Source organism: Desmodus rotundus, chromosome 4 (genome assembly GCF_022682495.2).
Source record: "Desmodus rotundus isolate HL8 chromosome 4, HLdesRot8A.1, whole genome shotgun sequence".
NCBI classification, from domain to species: domain Eukaryota; kingdom Metazoa; phylum Chordata; class Mammalia; order Chiroptera; family Phyllostomidae; genus Desmodus; species Desmodus rotundus.
The window spans coordinates 92795485-92812112 of NC_071390.1; the positions used below are offsets into that span (position 1 = coordinate 92795485).

The following is a 16628-nucleotide window of genomic DNA, read 5'->3' on the forward strand; positions in this document are numbered from 1 at the left end:
GAGCTCACCAGTGCAAAACAAACAACAAAATTAATACCATGGGGACTCCCGGTCAAAATGGCAGCATAGGCAGACATGGCTCGCCTCTTCGCACAACCACATCAAAATTACAACTAAACTGTAGAACAACCATCACTCAGAACCATCAGAAATCGAGTTGAATGGAAGTCTGACAACTACGGAATTAAAGAAACCACATCCATTCCGACCAGTAGGAGGGGCGTGGACACAGAATGGGATAGTCCCTCACCCACATGTGGATAAAAATTCAGGAGGGATATATCAGGGGCGAGGAATCCCAGCCCCAAACCAGGCCCTCCAGCCCAGGGTTTCAGTGCCAGAAATATAAGTCCCCACTTCTAGCTGTAAAAAACCTGCAAGAACAGAGTAGAGGGAAGAAACTGCTGAATCCTCAAGCAGTTCTTCTTAAAGAACCCACACATGGACTCACCTACTCAGACTCACTCCCTCTGAACTCCAGCACTGGGTTAGCAGCTTCAAAGGCACCAGTGGCATACGGGGAGAACCTGAGGTGCCTGGCATCAAGGTGAGCAGAGGTCATTGTCCCTTTTCCAAACCCTCCCCCAACAAAGCCAGCAAGCTGGTCTCATTCTGAAACTCCATCAACCTGGGTAACACTGTATGACCTGCCTTGGAGATCCCCAGAGACTCTGCCCCACCCAACTTACAGGTCCATCCAAGCTGCTTTTACATATGAATGGCTAGTCTTGGCTCCTGCTTCACAACTTCCTAAATACGCTCAAACAACAGCTGGCCCCAGGCCTGGCACTAGCAGCAGCCAGCCTAGATTCACAATTTGGCTTCTCCTGGGGAATCTCTAAGCCCAGCAGAAGTAGCAGCCATCTCAGATTGCTTTATGGCTCATGCAGGGTGGCCCCAAGCAGAACACAGGTGGGGGCTGACCTTGGCCTGTACCACCTGGGAAATCCAAGAACCGGCACACCCAGTGAACAACTATACACCACGCTGGAGTGCCAGCACCCTACCACTGCACAGTTGATCCTCCACAGAGGGTGGAGGTTGACGGTAAGTGGTCACAGCCAATCCTTGCATCTGACTGGCCTGGGTAAATCCCTCCCATTGATCTGCCAACAGCAACCAAGGTTCAACTACAAGAGGTGTACCCACACGAAGGGCACACCTTGAGTACCCAGCTTGGGTGATAGGGGAGGCTGTGCCACTGGCCCCTACAGGACACTGACTACATTAGGCCACACTACCAAGACAGGGAGTCAAAGCAACTCTACCTAATACATAGAAACAAACACAGGGAGGCTGCCAAAACAAGGAAACAAAGAAACATGGCCCAAATGAAAGAACAGATCAAAACTCCAGAAAAAGAGCTAAACAAAATGAAGATAAGCAATTTATCAGATGCAGAGTTCAAAACACTGGTTATAAGGATGCTCAAGGAACGTAGTGAGGACCTCAGCAGCATAAACAAGATCCAGTCAGAAACAAAGGATACACAAATTGAAATAAAGAACAACGTATAGGGAAACAACAGCGGAGTGGATGAAGCCGAGAATCAAATCAATGATTTGGAACATAAAGAAGCAAAAAAACAATCAAAACAACAACAAGAAAAGAAAATCCAAAAAAAATGATAGCATAAGCAGCCTCTGGGACAACTTCAAGAGGTCCAACATTCACATCTTAGGGGTGCCAGAAGGAGAAGAGAAAGAATACGAAATTGGAAACCTATTTGAGAAAATAATGAAACAAAACTTCCCTAATTTGGAGAAGGAAATAGGCATGCAAGTCTAGGAAGTACAGAGAGTCCCAAACAAGATGGATGCAAAGAGGCCCCCTCCAAGACACATCATAATTAAAATGCCAAAGGTTAAAGATAAAGAGGGAATCTTAAAAGCAGCAAGAGAAAAGCAGAGAGTTACCTATGTAGGAGCTCCCATAAAACTGTCAGCTGATTTCTCAAAAGAAACTTTGCAGGCTAGACAGGGTTGACAAGAAATATTCAAAGTCATGAAGAGCAGGGACCTATAGCCAAGACTGCTCTACCCTGCAAAGCTATCATTCATAATTGAAGGGCAGAGAAAGAGCTTCCCAGACAAGAAAAAACTAAAGGAATTCATCATCACCAACCCATTGTTATATGAAATGTTAGAGGGACTTATATAGGAATAAGAAGATCAAAACTATGAGCAACAAAGGGACAAAAAATACATATCTATCAACAATTGAATCTAAAAAACAAAGCAAACAAGAACAGAGACAGAATTGTGGATATAGAGACCATTTTAATGGATGTCAAAGGGGAGAGGAGTGTGGGGGAACGGGTGAAGAGGTGAGGGGATCAGGAAGTACAAATAGGTAGTTAAAGAAAAGCCATGGGGATATAAAGTACAGTGTAGGGAATGGAGTAGCCAAAGAACTTACATGTTGACCCATGGACATGAACAATGGTGGAGGGACTGTCTGAAGGATTGAGGGGTGCTGGGTAGAGGGGAGCAAAGGGGGAAAAAAACAAGACAACTATAATAGCATAATCAGTAAAATATAATTTTAAAAAGGAAAAAAATTTCATTCCTTTCAGTAATTAATTCCTTTCAGTGTTCACATTCAGTAATAAAAAAACAAATACAACATATGTGAATTCATAAATTAAGTTCATCACCACAGAATCTTCAAACACCTAATAGCTTGTTTAAGTGAAATATGAACAATATTAGAAATGACAAAGAATTTCAAATAATATCTATGCCATCAAGTTTAATCTACTCAATATGCAACTTTATGTGCAAATTAATTGGAATCCTGTGTGTTTCTGCTAACTTAAAAGCCACATATGGAATCCATATAAAGCAGTTTTTGAGCCTGCTCATTCCAAAGCACGAGAGTAATACATAATAAATAACCTGAATACTTACTCGACATAGACAAGGTTGATGTTAATCAAATTGACTGCACCAAAACTGCTTAGCAGTTTTGCTAAGGCGCCAAAGCGCTAGGTCCTGGAAACGCGGGCAACTGGCAGGCACACAGCCTACAGACAGTACAGGCCCAATGCAACTTCATCCCAGTTTAGTGCATAAATGGTAAACAGATGCCTTCTCTCCCATTGTCCCCTCCACACACTCTCCCCACGCAGCGAGGCCGGGCGAGAATGGCTGAGCCCACTGAGCTCCCAGGATAGCAGCTGTTCCCTGCTTTACAAACCGGGAGTTCTCTGTAGAATTTTGTTTGGAGGGAGAAAGCAGACTGGGGGGTGGTGAAAGAGGGGAAGTGGGAAGAAAGGTAAAAACTAGAGGGCTAAGTAATTTTTAAGGTCCCTTTTAACATATAAATTCTAAGATTATATAATCAGGATGGCAAAAAACCAATTAAAAGATAGTTCCAATAAGTGGGCACTAAAATGACCCACAAGAGCGTGGAATTAAGTTTTTGCATTCCTGCTGAAAATAATTCCAACCTGCTGGTTAACCTTTCAGAAAGTGAGAAAGAGAGATAGCTTTCCTAAAAGCAAAAGGCCCTCTCTTCTCAATTTGGAATTAAAATCACAGAAAGAAGAGAAATGAAAAGAGGAAAATTCAATAGGAAGGGAGCTTAAAATTTAAAAACTGTACTCGAAAGTTTCTTAGCAATAATTAATGACACCTTAGTGCCCCCAGCTAAAATGTACTAATTTCACTGTTCAAAAAGTTTATTTTCCAATCTTCATCTAAGAACAAAAAATACAATAATAGTCTATTTTTCTGCTTGTGGCTTAGTATCTAAAACTGATCTGGGTTTTTATTTTTAATGTAAAAGAAAATTTCATTTAGTTTGCATAATTATAGCAGTATGTACAGTGATAATGAAATTTTAGCCTTTTATGCAAATGATAATTTTTAGAGGTCATACGATCATCTAGGTAGCTTTTGTTTCTCCAAAGAGCACATTATCTCCTTAACAAAAAGGATTCCAAAGATATAGATGAATACATAACATGCATGAAGACTATATACTGATAATACATATTTTAAAAATCAAAGGATATACATCAATATTTAAATGGAACATATATGTATTCCACAAAATAGGAAAGATATTTCAATCCTCTTTTTAGTGACCCCTAATTCTTTCATTTCTAAAATACCGATTCTGCATATTTTAAAAAGATGAGTAAAACACTATTTTTGTACCTTTTATGTAATAGTTTTAAATCATCACCTGAAAGCAACTTTAAAATTCTCAAAGCATACAGCAAAGACATTAGGCATTATTAAATCTTACAGACTCAGGATAAAAAGTGAAAATGCCACATATAACTGTATCATCTAACCATCTCTTCATTCAATTTATTCTTCCAAAAACCAATAGATGAACCTAAAAGAACAGGTATCAAAGAAACACTATTTTCATTAGGATTCCAGTTATGAGATTTAATAAAATACCAAGTAGCATTTCTCACATGACACAGATGGAGGCACCAACAATAAAACATGCTCAGAAAGATCTCAACTACATTTTTTGGTCCACATAAAGGTCATGTTGAAAAACACTGAGTTAGGAGTCAGGTTTTGTGAGTTGTTGTTTTTCAGTTACTTAACACTGTAACTCCTTCAGAAGTACAGGGTTTCTCTCAACTGACTAAAGCAGACTTACTGATTTTTTTTTTTGGTTGTGTGAAATACATATTTATTCACAAGGTATTTATTCTGTATGTTGAAAACAGTCTTAAATGTTATCTTGAGGGGAACATGCTGGTAAAGTCAGAAGAAATGCTAAAGGTAATGATGGGAAAGAAAGCACATTTTTTGTTTACAAACTTAAGTAACTCAGGTTTGCTAAACTCTACAAAATAATTTTGGTTGTTTGTTTTAGGGTATTTGTTCACAGCTCTCAGAGCATTTGTCTAAGAGTCTCCACTTTTACTACAATTGAACCAAAAGAATTACTAGAACTGTGGTGAATTTCTTCTCCAAAAAAAGGTGTATGGATGTTGCTGAATTGTTTTTTACAATAGAAAAGAGTAAGTGTCCTATTCTTAAAAATGCATCAAATAAATGGACTCATTCCAAAATTTAACGTAATCAATAGTAACCTGAAGAAAGAGGAGAGGAGCAGAGAACAAAAGTCACTGAGACAAATTTCCTACGTCTTTAAGGTTGACTTCCTGTATGTAGCCTGAGATATAATTTTCCAAAGTATTTTCATTTTTATACCTAAGATGTTGCTAGCTACTCACTGGGCCTGGGGTGGGCAACAGTTCAGAAATGGGGGATGGCCCTCTTTTTTCAGTGATAAGAAGCAGAACCTGGAGTAGGCAAAAATTTCAACACATACCCCCGCCCACTTTACTTCTAGAGATTCATCCATCTCACTAACAGGTTTCAGCTTATAACTGCATGCCTTCCTGTGAACTACCTGAAAGTAGTGTTCCCCAAAGTGTGACTCCCTGGTGACCTGGGGTGCCAGAAGAGACAGTTTTAGAATACAGCATTAAGTAACTTTGAATAAGGAAGTCATCTCCTGTTCTGCTCTTTTAATCCTCTGGTCTAGTCAAGGAGAAAGTCTCCACGTGATGCCAGGATGTCGAACTCGGCGCACTTGTTAGCCTCCGCGGTGACAAAGGAAAATCGGCCTGACTCAGGCCTGCCAGCAGGCACCCGGAGCTGCCTAGAAGTTAATAGGCCATATTATTGTCATTGTATGCATTGGAAGAGTAATATTTTTCAAGTTTCCTTTTGAAAGAAATACATGTAACCTTTAAAACGGAGTCAATTTAAAAGAAAATTAGTTTGAAATGATCTAGATCTTTGCAGCTCAAAATGAGATCAGTGGACCAGCAGCTTCCGCCTCAGCTGGGAGCTTGTTAAAGTGCAAGATCTTTGGCCCCTCTGATACCTGTTCAGTCAGAATCTGCTTCTTAAACAAGATCCCGGTGTGCATTGTATGCCCATTGAAATCCGAGAAACACTGGGATGGCCCAAGAGTTTATCCAAAACCATGCAGGCAGTTTGCAAATGACCGAGGTCTGAGATGCACAGCTACAGATCAGGCGGCTCTCCTCAACATTCTCGGGAACCAGGTGGAGGTCAGGACAGAGAGCATTTTGTGCTTTCCCGACGGGGAGCTCAAACCATCAATGGATTGTGAGATCAATGAGTGAATCTAAACCAGGAGTGCTGGGGGTGTGATGGGTAAGCTAAAATCACTTTAAATACACTCCTAAAATATCCTGTCATGCTACATAGATCATTCTTTTCACCAGTGGATACTATAGTAAAATTCTACTTAGCCCTCTCCTTTGTCCCTCCTCTCCCACCTTCGAGGGCTGGGGTTTTCTGCATACCTGCTCCATGAGAATGGTGACCAGGCCCTTGTCCTGGCTTTTTCTCCCAGGGCTGAGTGCAGTTACTCCCTATGCTCAGAAATAGGACAGCCTGGGTCTTCTGCTTCAGGTGATAGTGCTAGAGGCAAAATATCACAGCTGTCTAGGCGTCCCACTAATGCCCCAGAGGAGACGCCAGGCAGCTGCTCAGCCACCAAGATGGGTGACTCATTTAGTCAATGATCCAGGTAGTTCAGCCGAAATCCTGGCTGTGCATCAACTGGAAGGACACACAGGGAGAAATGGGGTATCTGTATCACTGATTTAATGATTGCCTTCGAAACCTAAGGAATTTGTCTGAAGTACACGAAGTAAAACAATAACCAAAATCCTCAGGACTTGTGATTCCACAAAAGCTAAAAAAAAAAAAATACAGTTACAGCCCTCTAGATAATTCCAGAATATCCAGATTTAACAAAATGTTTCCATTTCCCCCCAGGTGCTTGGCCAAAACTCAACTTCCTAGTACCAAACACTAACATAAGACAGTTTGGTTTTGCAAAGAAAATGAAGAATGAGTCTAACTGGGTAAAGAAAAATGGGAAAATTAACAAGAATAGACAAACTCAGAGTCTGGTATCCACGATAAGAATTACATGCCATTCATTTCAATGAAAAGAACATTGTGAACATTTGTTAGATCTTTCTTCCCTTTAGTTATCTTGAGAATGTACTTCTGTAGGCAGAACATTAAAGAGAACAAACAATATATGTGACAATGTAAGATTATTTTAATGGTTCTGAAAGAAATTAAGAAAAACAGCCAAAAGCAATTATGGGTGTTGAGGAAAATAGAATAATAATTGCTAATACATCTTGCTTATTCCAAGCAGTTTATACATATTAATTCCTCCAATACTCACGACTCAAGGTAGTGTTTAGGCCTTAATACTACTATTAATAACATTAACACTAAGCTAAGAAGGGCACTATGCAGAGGAGGAAGAGACAAACTGCAAAGTAAGGAACCTGTCTAAGGTCAAAAGCCTGGGGAAGAAGCTGGGTAAAAACTCATATACTTAGTGTCCAAACTCCTTCCCCCCACCTGCCTCGCACAGGAGGCTCTAGGATGCCCACGTCGGGAGGAGACTTTTCTCGTTCTCTAACACTGTGCTCTACAAAGCATTTTCCTGAAAACCCAATGACTATGCAGTCTTCATCAGTTAAGGAGCGGGGCCACACTGATTGAACGATACCTTAAAACAGGAAATCAAGGTTTGGGCATTAAATGCTTCAACGGTGATTAGAACTACAGTACTTACTTGGCAGAATTAAGTTTTAAGGCTGCTTCAGGGGAACTGTTAATGGTTGGGGGAAATTTTTGTTGGAAGCAAAACATCATACTTTGAGCAATGCTTCAGTCGAGTATTCCTTTTATTAGGACTACCTAATTAAGTGAAAAGCATTAAAATAGTTGGCTTGAATATTTTTTAGAGCACCAGCTGTTCCCTCCAGATTTTTGGAAATTTGAGCCTTAGTGCCAAGTATAATTTAGAAAAAAATTCCAACAAGTAAGAAGAGCCCTTTGCCTTGTAATACTTACCTAAATTGTGACTAGGAGCTGGAAGACCTCTAGAATGTCACTGTGATTTTCAGTGAGGGGAGCCAGCATGTTCTGTCATCCGTTTCCAGACACTATTTTGTTACTGTGGTTGGTAAGGGCATTACTTAAAAATTATACATTGCATTTCATAATTAATAAACCTGTATGTACTGGGTTGGCCAAAAAGTCCGTTACGTTTTTTCCATACAATGGCTCGTACTTTTGTCTTTAGCGTCATTCGAAACAATTTTGTTAGATTGTATTGTGACAGCTGTCATATCAACATGCATTTTTTTAAAAAAACGTGTCATAATTAGGGAATTTTTGTGCAGCCATTGTAATATTGAAGATGGAAGAAAATATACAACATTTTCGGCATGTTATGCTTTATTATTTCAAGAAAGTAAAAATGCAACTGAAACGCAAAGAAAAGATTTGAGCAGTGTATGGAGAAGGTGCCGTGACTGATCCAATGTGTCAAAAGTGGTTTGCGAAGTTTCTTGGTACTACTGACATTTTGGCCAAATCTTTGCTGTGGGGCTGTCTGATGCACTGGAAGGTGTTTAGCAGCAGCCCCAGCCTCTACCCACTAGAAGCCAATAGCGGGAGAGAGCTGACATACTCAAAATATCCAAATCAATAAAGTTACTGGTGAAAATGAAAAGTGTGTCTTTTATTTTATTGAAAAAACATAACAGACTCTTTGGCCCACCCAATACATACAGATAATATCACAGTGCTAACCACAGGGTTGGTACGCCATTTGGGGTTTATTTGGGGTTTTTAGGAGTGATGATGACCATGTCCCACTACAACATCGCAGAGAGATAATTTAAATTTTTATTCAAAATTGTATTTCCTTCAAGACAAACTGTTTTACTTTAGGGGTCCAGTCTTAGTCAAACACCTAGTTTACTTTTTAAGGGGGTAAGGGAAAGGAAGACGTCAAGAAAATAATGGGAAAATTCATTATACATATACTGAATACTCTACACTGAAACTTTTCTTTCTAAAGAAAGCCGACAGGTATCAGGGCTGGGTCTCCTGTAGTTGCTTTACTGTCAGCTCTCGGTGACAGTGCTGCAAAATTCCACGTGTGGGAAGAAATGTCCCCACGGCGCCGTTACAGCGCAGTGAAGTCAATGTAACCGCTGTGGAGGTGCAGAAAGCACCCCTTTCCTCCAGCCCAGGGCAAGGGTACGGAGGCTGGGGGCCCAGGAAGCCCCGGGGAAAAGGGCTACAAAGCGGAGCACCTTGGGCAGGGAGGCTGGTTTCTGTCGGAAGAACAGCCAGCTGCCCTGCATCTGTGCTTAGACCCGGTCCACTGCGCTGAAGTGTGCAGGGCGGCAAGTCCAAAAAACCAAACTGCCTATTTCTTCCTTGTTCCTGTTGGATAGCTTCGATCCCTATCTGACGCTAATTTTTAGCGTACTAATTGCAGCTCAGGTGGTTCTCTTTCACAGATTTTCTCATTTTGTTTCCAAGTTTGCCTTCAGGTTTAAAAATAAACTGGCATTTTTGGATTATTAAAAAATTCCACAAGGGATAAAGTGGGCCACATTATTTTTCTTCTCATAAGCAAGGAACACTAGCTTCACGTGCCGGTGAAATCAGCCACCCTTTGGTCAGAACTCTACACCACCCACCCCCAATCCCCCAAGTGTCCCCCCCAGAGAGCCACGGGAGACGCCACAGCTCACCCAGAAAAGCAAGCCAGAGCTACTCAACCTCAGCTGAGCATCAGAATCACCTGCCAGGATTTAAAAAACAAAAACCACGAATACCAGGACCCTGCTAGGAAGAATGAAATTTCCTGACGAACAACTTACTGTATATGCTGCCATATCTATAGAGGGGTGAAATATCGACTAATCCTACAGGAGGCAGCCCTAGTCAGTGAGACACTTCCTATGCAGAGGAGAGAAATCCACACCAGAAATAGGGTTTTTTAAAACATGCCTGACCATCAAGATTAAAAACCATCTGAAGGTTACAAGGGTGGTTTTCAATTGTTTGTTTGAGCTGTAGACCCCCTTTTCTTCTTCAAGCAAAATCCCTCATGGTACCCCAGAATATCAAACCTAATGGCTGACTTCTTCTGGGCCAGAGAGGTCAGACACGCCCACTCCGGCCCCTGCACACTCATGGAAGCCTGAGGCTGCTGGTAGCACAACTTGAAAACCACTGACCCAGAATAAGACATCTAAATGTTTAAATATGTAGTTCTAAATTCAAATAATTAACGAGAGAATTAGGGTTCTGAGTAGCACTCAGCTTAGGGAGATGGGTTTAACAGAAGTTCACCTGAAAACAGAGGGGAAGGTTTCACTACCCTAGAAATTCAACTTGAGCCGCCAATGTTCTCTGGTTGCCGGGAAAAGCATGTGCAGTGTCACCTGGGTTCATAACTACTATCCGTACTGAGAGGTTCACCTTTTACAAAGCACCTCCTCAAGCGTGAGCTCACTGGATAACAACTCTACAAGCAATCAGAATTGTTCGCCCCATACTGTAGGTGGGCAACTGAGGAACTAACTCGTGAGAGTACGTTACTCAAAGACAAATCAGGCAGTAGCAGAGGCTTCTGCCTCCAGGTCCAGCACAGCCTGGAGATGTAAGGGAGAGTCGGAGAGTTAACACCCCACAGCTCTCTGGATGGCTGAAACAGCAGGTAAAGAATGTGTTCCATGCCCTGGCCAGGTAGCTCAGTGGCTTAGAGTGTCATACCAATACACCAAGGGTGTGGGTTCGATCCCCAGTCAGGGCACAGAGAAGAACCAACCAGTGAATGCATAACTAAACAACAAGTTGATGTTTCTCTCTCTCTTTCTTTCACTGTCCCTTCAGCTCTCTCTAAAAATCAATAAATTTAAAAATATATTTTTTAAAAGAATGTGTTCCATTCTGATTGCTACACTAATGGAAGTGTGTCCAAATGGGACCACCGGCAGAGTACCATGACCAGGGCAAATAACAATGTGGAAACAACGAATGGAAAACACATGGAGGAAGAGCTTTCAAAGATATAGAACAGGATGTTTAGGAATAACATAATGGCTATTTTTAATAAACAAAGGGCTATGGGAAAGAGAGATTAGTCTTATTTTGTATTAAACACATGTAACCTAGGTCATTCCCCTTCTCCTTGCTGAAAAATTCAGTCCTAAAGCCATTATTGGGGACCAAGCATGATGGGCCTTTGCTCAGGGAGTGGCACTGGGAGGGATGTGGAAGTCCAGAGCAGGCTATCACAGCCTGATCGGAGTGAGAAGAGTGATCACACTGGGGTATGGGCTGTGGCGTGGCATGCTGGAGCACCAGCAGGCGAGGAGGACGGCCGCGTGAGGGGCAGGGGCAGCAAGGGAAGGCTGGCTACCCACAGGAGCTTTTACCAAATCGGTGATGGGAGCCAGGAATCTCACTGTCGAAGAAGGTAGTTATGAATATGGAAAAGGAAAACCCTAGAATATACACTGTGGTATCAGATAGGGATCTGAGGTATCGCTGTGAACTTATAGTTTCCAAAATGTATAACTAGATATAGAAGTGAAGATGTAAATGTGTATGTGTACATACGTGTATATACATACACATATTCCATTGTTCTGTCTACTGAGAGATCCCGGGGCTGGTGATAGCCTCACAGCAATGAGCACGCTTAACAAGCAGCTCTTGGCTTCTAAATACCATTTTCCACTCAAAGGAAGCAAGGTTCCCTGGAGAAATGGCTGATACATAGCAGATGACGATAAACTACAAGAAGAGTTTGAAACACGCTGTTCTACCAGAAAACAAAGAAGTACTCAAAGAATGCTGGAAGTTAAGGGGCACCGGGGGCAGCCCGAAAAGACTGCTTCCGCTGCCAAACCTGGACCACATGGAACATCAAAGTAAGTAACAAGAGTAACCGTGTAATGAAAACACGCTGAAAGGAAGAAAACCCTAATTTCTTACTGATGTAAATAAATAAATAGATCAAAAATTTGACGAGGAAAGGGCTATTTACATAGTTTCAAATTAACTTGCCACAGAATTACAAAAATTACAAAAAAAAAAGTAAAGACTGACTTTATGGTGGAGAAGCTTGGCAGACAACACCTTAATCAAGTGACCATCATCCGTAGTGGCACAGACAAAAATCAGTGCCACCTGAGGAGAAGCAACGGTACGACCACAGCATCACTTCTGTAATTTTCCTGCCAAAGACACACAGATTGAGTCTAAGAAGGAAACAGCACACAAGCCCAGATTAAGGGACCTTCTACCAAATAACTGGTTTATAATCTTTTAAAAGTGTCAAGATCCTGACAGTGAAGGGCTGAAAAAGACTAAAAAGGCTTAATATGAAGTGTGTTCTGAACTGGATGCCTTTGCTTTACAAAACATAATTGGAACAACTGGGAGACTTGAGTGAGGTCTAGGGACTAGATGGCTGTACTGTATCGACAGGTAATTTCCTGGCTGTGAGGGCTGTACTGCGGCTAGCTGGGAAAACCTCCTAGCTTACAGAAAACAGACACTGAAGTGTTGGTGTGATAGCCATCACGCTGGCAACTGTCTCTCAAATGATTCTGGGTAAACCCAAATTGTACCACTCGCAATTTTTCTATAGGTGTGAGATTATTTCAAAATAAAAACTAAAAATCAACAACAGTAAATTAGAAGGACAGAAGTTACAGGAAAACAGCCCTGGCTGGTGAGGCTCAGTGGATTGAGACTGGACTGCGAACCAAAGGGTCGTGGGTTCGATTCCAGGTCAGGACATATGCCTGGGTCATGGGCCAGGTCCCCAGTAGGGGGCACATGAGAAGCAACCACACATTGATGATTCTCTCCCTCTCTTTCTCCTTCCCTTCCCTTCTCTCTACAAATAAATACAGAAAATATTTTAAAAAACAAGAAAAGAAGTTACAAGTAAATAGATTATATCTGGTTTGAGGATAGACGAAACTCTAACAATTAAAGTGGTCCAAAAAGAGATCCATCCTTAGAAGGGATGACAGGATGTTCAAGAGAAAATGCTTCACTGAATAGGAAATTAGAGGAGATGATATGTTTTATAATGATTTCTTCATTCAGCAAACATTTATTAAACATCGGCTGTGTTTCAGACAACGTGCTAGATATGGTCTCATGACAACGACTGAGACACAGTCCCTGCAGTTGAGGCCTCGTAACCCCGCAAAATATGACGATCTGGAAGGTAGAAATTTTAAGACAGTCTTCGGTATTAAAACAGAAAGAAGCATGTGACTCAAGAGCATTGTCTTTAATACTCCAATTTTCTCTTATGAATTTTTAATAGATGACATAATAGTTTATTTTTCTATCATCTTCTTTAACTACATTTTCATCCTAACATTTTTATGCTGGTGGGTGGTGTTAATTGAGGCATACTCAAAAACTTTATCACTTTTCAATTATGAACAGATGTAAGTAACTTGATGTTTGATTCTAAAATAGCCAGCATCTTCTAAAATAAGTGTAAAAGGAGAAGCTAGGGCTATAGTTACTGGAAGAGACTTAACACTCCAAAAGTGAAGCCTGACATGTTCTTCAGCACCTCAAGAGTCACTTAACATCTCTGTACCCCAGTTTCTTCATCTGTCATAATAAGCTTGTTGGATGCTTTGAGACGCACAGAAGAAAGACATCATAATTATCAAGCTCTGTTCAAATACAGGTTGTTTTCACCTTCTCCCAGGGACTAACTATTACTGTGGCCATATTAAGACAGAGTGATCCATCTAAATGAGCTCACGCTGGCAATGTTACGGTGGGTGGAACATTATCTGGTTTTCCAACTTTTCCCCTTGGCTTCATTTCAGTCTTCCAGGCATATCATCAAGTAGGAATGCTTCGGTGCCTTCTCACTGACCCAGGAGTGAGCAACCAGACTAAGCAAGTATTCAATTCCTTCCCCCACTGAGGTCTGTACACCTTTTCCCATATGACACTTTCATAACCATATTTAGCCTTCTCCTACCATCTCCCTGTAATTCAAAAGGCAGTTTAGACTTCCATATGGTTGCCATCGGAGCTAACAGATGTCTAACAAATTAAAGCAAAAATTATGCCTTATAAACTGCTGATGTATCATCATTCGAGAACATCTTAAAATTTATAGTGAATCATAAGATAAGGCTTCCTACTTGATGCCCCCCAAGGTTCCTTAAATCTCCCTCCTCTCTGAATTTAAGCCCTGTGGAAACAAATTAGGTACAACATTCTGCCATCAACCCAGGATAAACCTCCACTTGAAGACATAATGTAGTATTTGCAAGCACATCAAAGAGAATTTGGCCTCAAGTATCCAAGGCTGTGCTAATCCTTGTATAGCAAAGAAAAGAGAAAAATGAAACACTTGGTTCTTCCAAACCATTCAAAGCTTCCACTGATCCATGAGACTTTTTTCTAACAAGTGATGATTAAATCTACATAATCCATTAGCCTCATCTCCTTTTGATCCAAAGGGTATCAATTTTACCTTGTAGTAATGATGCCAATGTACCACCGGGCTTAGGTATTCTAGAAATTGTGCCCTGGCTGGTGTGGCTCAGTGGATTTAGTGGTGGCCTGCAAACCAAAGGGCTGCCGGTTTGATTCCCAGTCTAGGGCACATGCTTGGGTTGTGGCCAGGACCCCAGCAGGGGGTAAGGGAGAGGCCACCACACATTGATGTTTCTCTCCCTCTCTTTCTCCCTCCCCTCCCCTCTCTAAAAATGAATAAAATTTAAAAAAAAAGAAGAAGAAATTGTAAAGTCTATGATGGAATTAGTATGAAATGTAGAGATAATAACAAATAATGATATTCACCTTTTAAATATTGAGACATTGTGCTTGGTAATATATTTTCTCATCGAATCCTTTGATCTACAGCTACATTAGATAATGTTACTGTTCCCTTATAAACAAGAATTTAAGGCTCAGTACAGCAGACTGCACTTTCTAAAGACGGCCACAACCCATACAACCTAAACAACTTTCCATCAAAGATGGAATCCCTTCTTCACCCTCTTAAATTGAGCAGGATCCAATACATGGTTTAATCAGCAAAACAGATGAAAGTAACAGTGGGCCAGTTCCAGGTATAGTGTTCAATGACTGGAGCTTCTTCCATCTCAGAGACAAGAAGCCATGTGTAGGTACTCCAGCCAAGGACCCTGGCTGCGCTCTCCACAAGGCACTCCACCCCAGCTGAGTCTTCAGATACTTCCAGCCCTGGCCACATCTCACTGCAACCGTGCGAGAGGTCCCAAGGGCCAACTGCCCAGATGAGCCTGGTCAAATTACAGAACTGTGAGATACTAACAATAAAGTTCAGTTTTAAACCACTAAGTTTTGGGGCTTTTTGTTATGGAGCAACGGATAGCAAGAATACTAAACTCATTTACTTGCCTAGGAAAAGCTCAGAATTGTAGCCAGAATCCAAAAGGGTCCAGAGCAAAACATCTGTCAATGGTGGGTGATGGGATGTGGATGCAGAACGCCAAAGACGCAACTGTAAAACAATACTTCCTTTTTCTTCCCTCCCTCTCCTTCCCCCCCCTAGACAGCCTCAGGGTTTTCTGAGAAATGTCACAGTATGGTGACACCCTCAATAATAGCAATTCCCTTCTGGCTTGAGTTCTTCCAATATAAAATAGGGATAATAAGATTTTTTCCCACCACCCTGTGATAACTAATGTGAAAGGAATCTGTACAAGATGTTGACTTTGTTACTCGGAATAGCATTACAACTGTTATATAAAAGGAATCAGATTTTACACAAGAAACTCTAACTCTAATAATAAAAATATATTTAATGACTCAAAAGACTACACTTGAGACTCACAGTGGGCACAGGGGAACATGCATTCTATACCAATAAATGAAGAAGACAAGAAGAAATTTTTAAAAGATTTTTTAATGACAGAATCTTTGAGGAAGAAATGAAATAATAAAATTGATCTTCAGACAAGTAAGAGAAAAGGTCTATAATTTAACAAACATCCCAATACATGCTACTTTCATTATATATTAGGGTCCATCACTAGAACTTTTTTCCTGAGCATACTGGAACTCAATAGATTCATTCTTTTTCAGAACCAGAAAGAGCCTTACAACTCATCCAATTCCTTCATTTTAACTGCTGAGAAACTGAGGCTTGGGACAGTTAACTGAGTAGCAAGAAGTCAAACTACTTAGTAGTAAAAGAACCAAACTCTTAGTGCTGGTGCTACTATATTTTCAATTTTTATTTTACCAGAATTTTACCTCCTAGTATCTTCAATGCATTTCAAGTTTATTCTAGCATTTCACAGTGTGAACATGAAAGATTAGGAAACCATGCTCTCTGTTATCAGCCTCCTCTTCATAACCGTAGGAGCCGTGCCAAGCCTGTCCTTTCTGGAAGTCACAGGGAGAACCTTGACTCTGCAGAGGGCACAGGTGTGCAACTTTACAGACACAGGCTGCCAAGTTACTGACCCCAGTTCTTCAGTCACTAACCACTTAGTCTGAATTACTTCCATTATATATCATGGTTGCCTTCCTGCTGATCGCCACCAGAGACCACGGTACTGACAAACTGGGAGGCTTAAATATGGGGTAATTTTGAAGCAGAGAACAGGATGGGAAAGGTATGGGGGGGGGCAGCTATCTTAGTGGAAAACTTCAGGCAGAGAAAGAAGAGGATGGATGAACTGAAAGTTGAGTAAAAGAAGGGCCCCTATAAGAAAGGCATCTACG

The 16628-nt window shown here is 41.1% G+C and overlaps 1 protein-coding gene across 3 annotated transcripts in view; it reads right to left on the minus strand.

Moving 5' to 3' along the window:
- The window catches only part of TSPAN5 (tetraspanin 5), a 170120-nt gene that overhangs the window by 150797 nt on the left and 2695 nt on the right, over positions 1-16628 (minus strand). The window contains exon 1 of one of the 3 annotated variants that reach the window (XM_053923106.1): positions 6317-6341. The exons of the other annotated variants lie outside the window; for them this stretch is intronic. Coding sequence (XP_053779081.1) covers positions 6317-6325 — 9 coding nt within the window. The 5' untranslated portion in view covers positions 6326-6341. Of the gene's footprint in view, positions 1-6316; positions 6342-16628 lie in introns of those variants that run through there. 3 annotated transcript variants of the gene reach the window in all.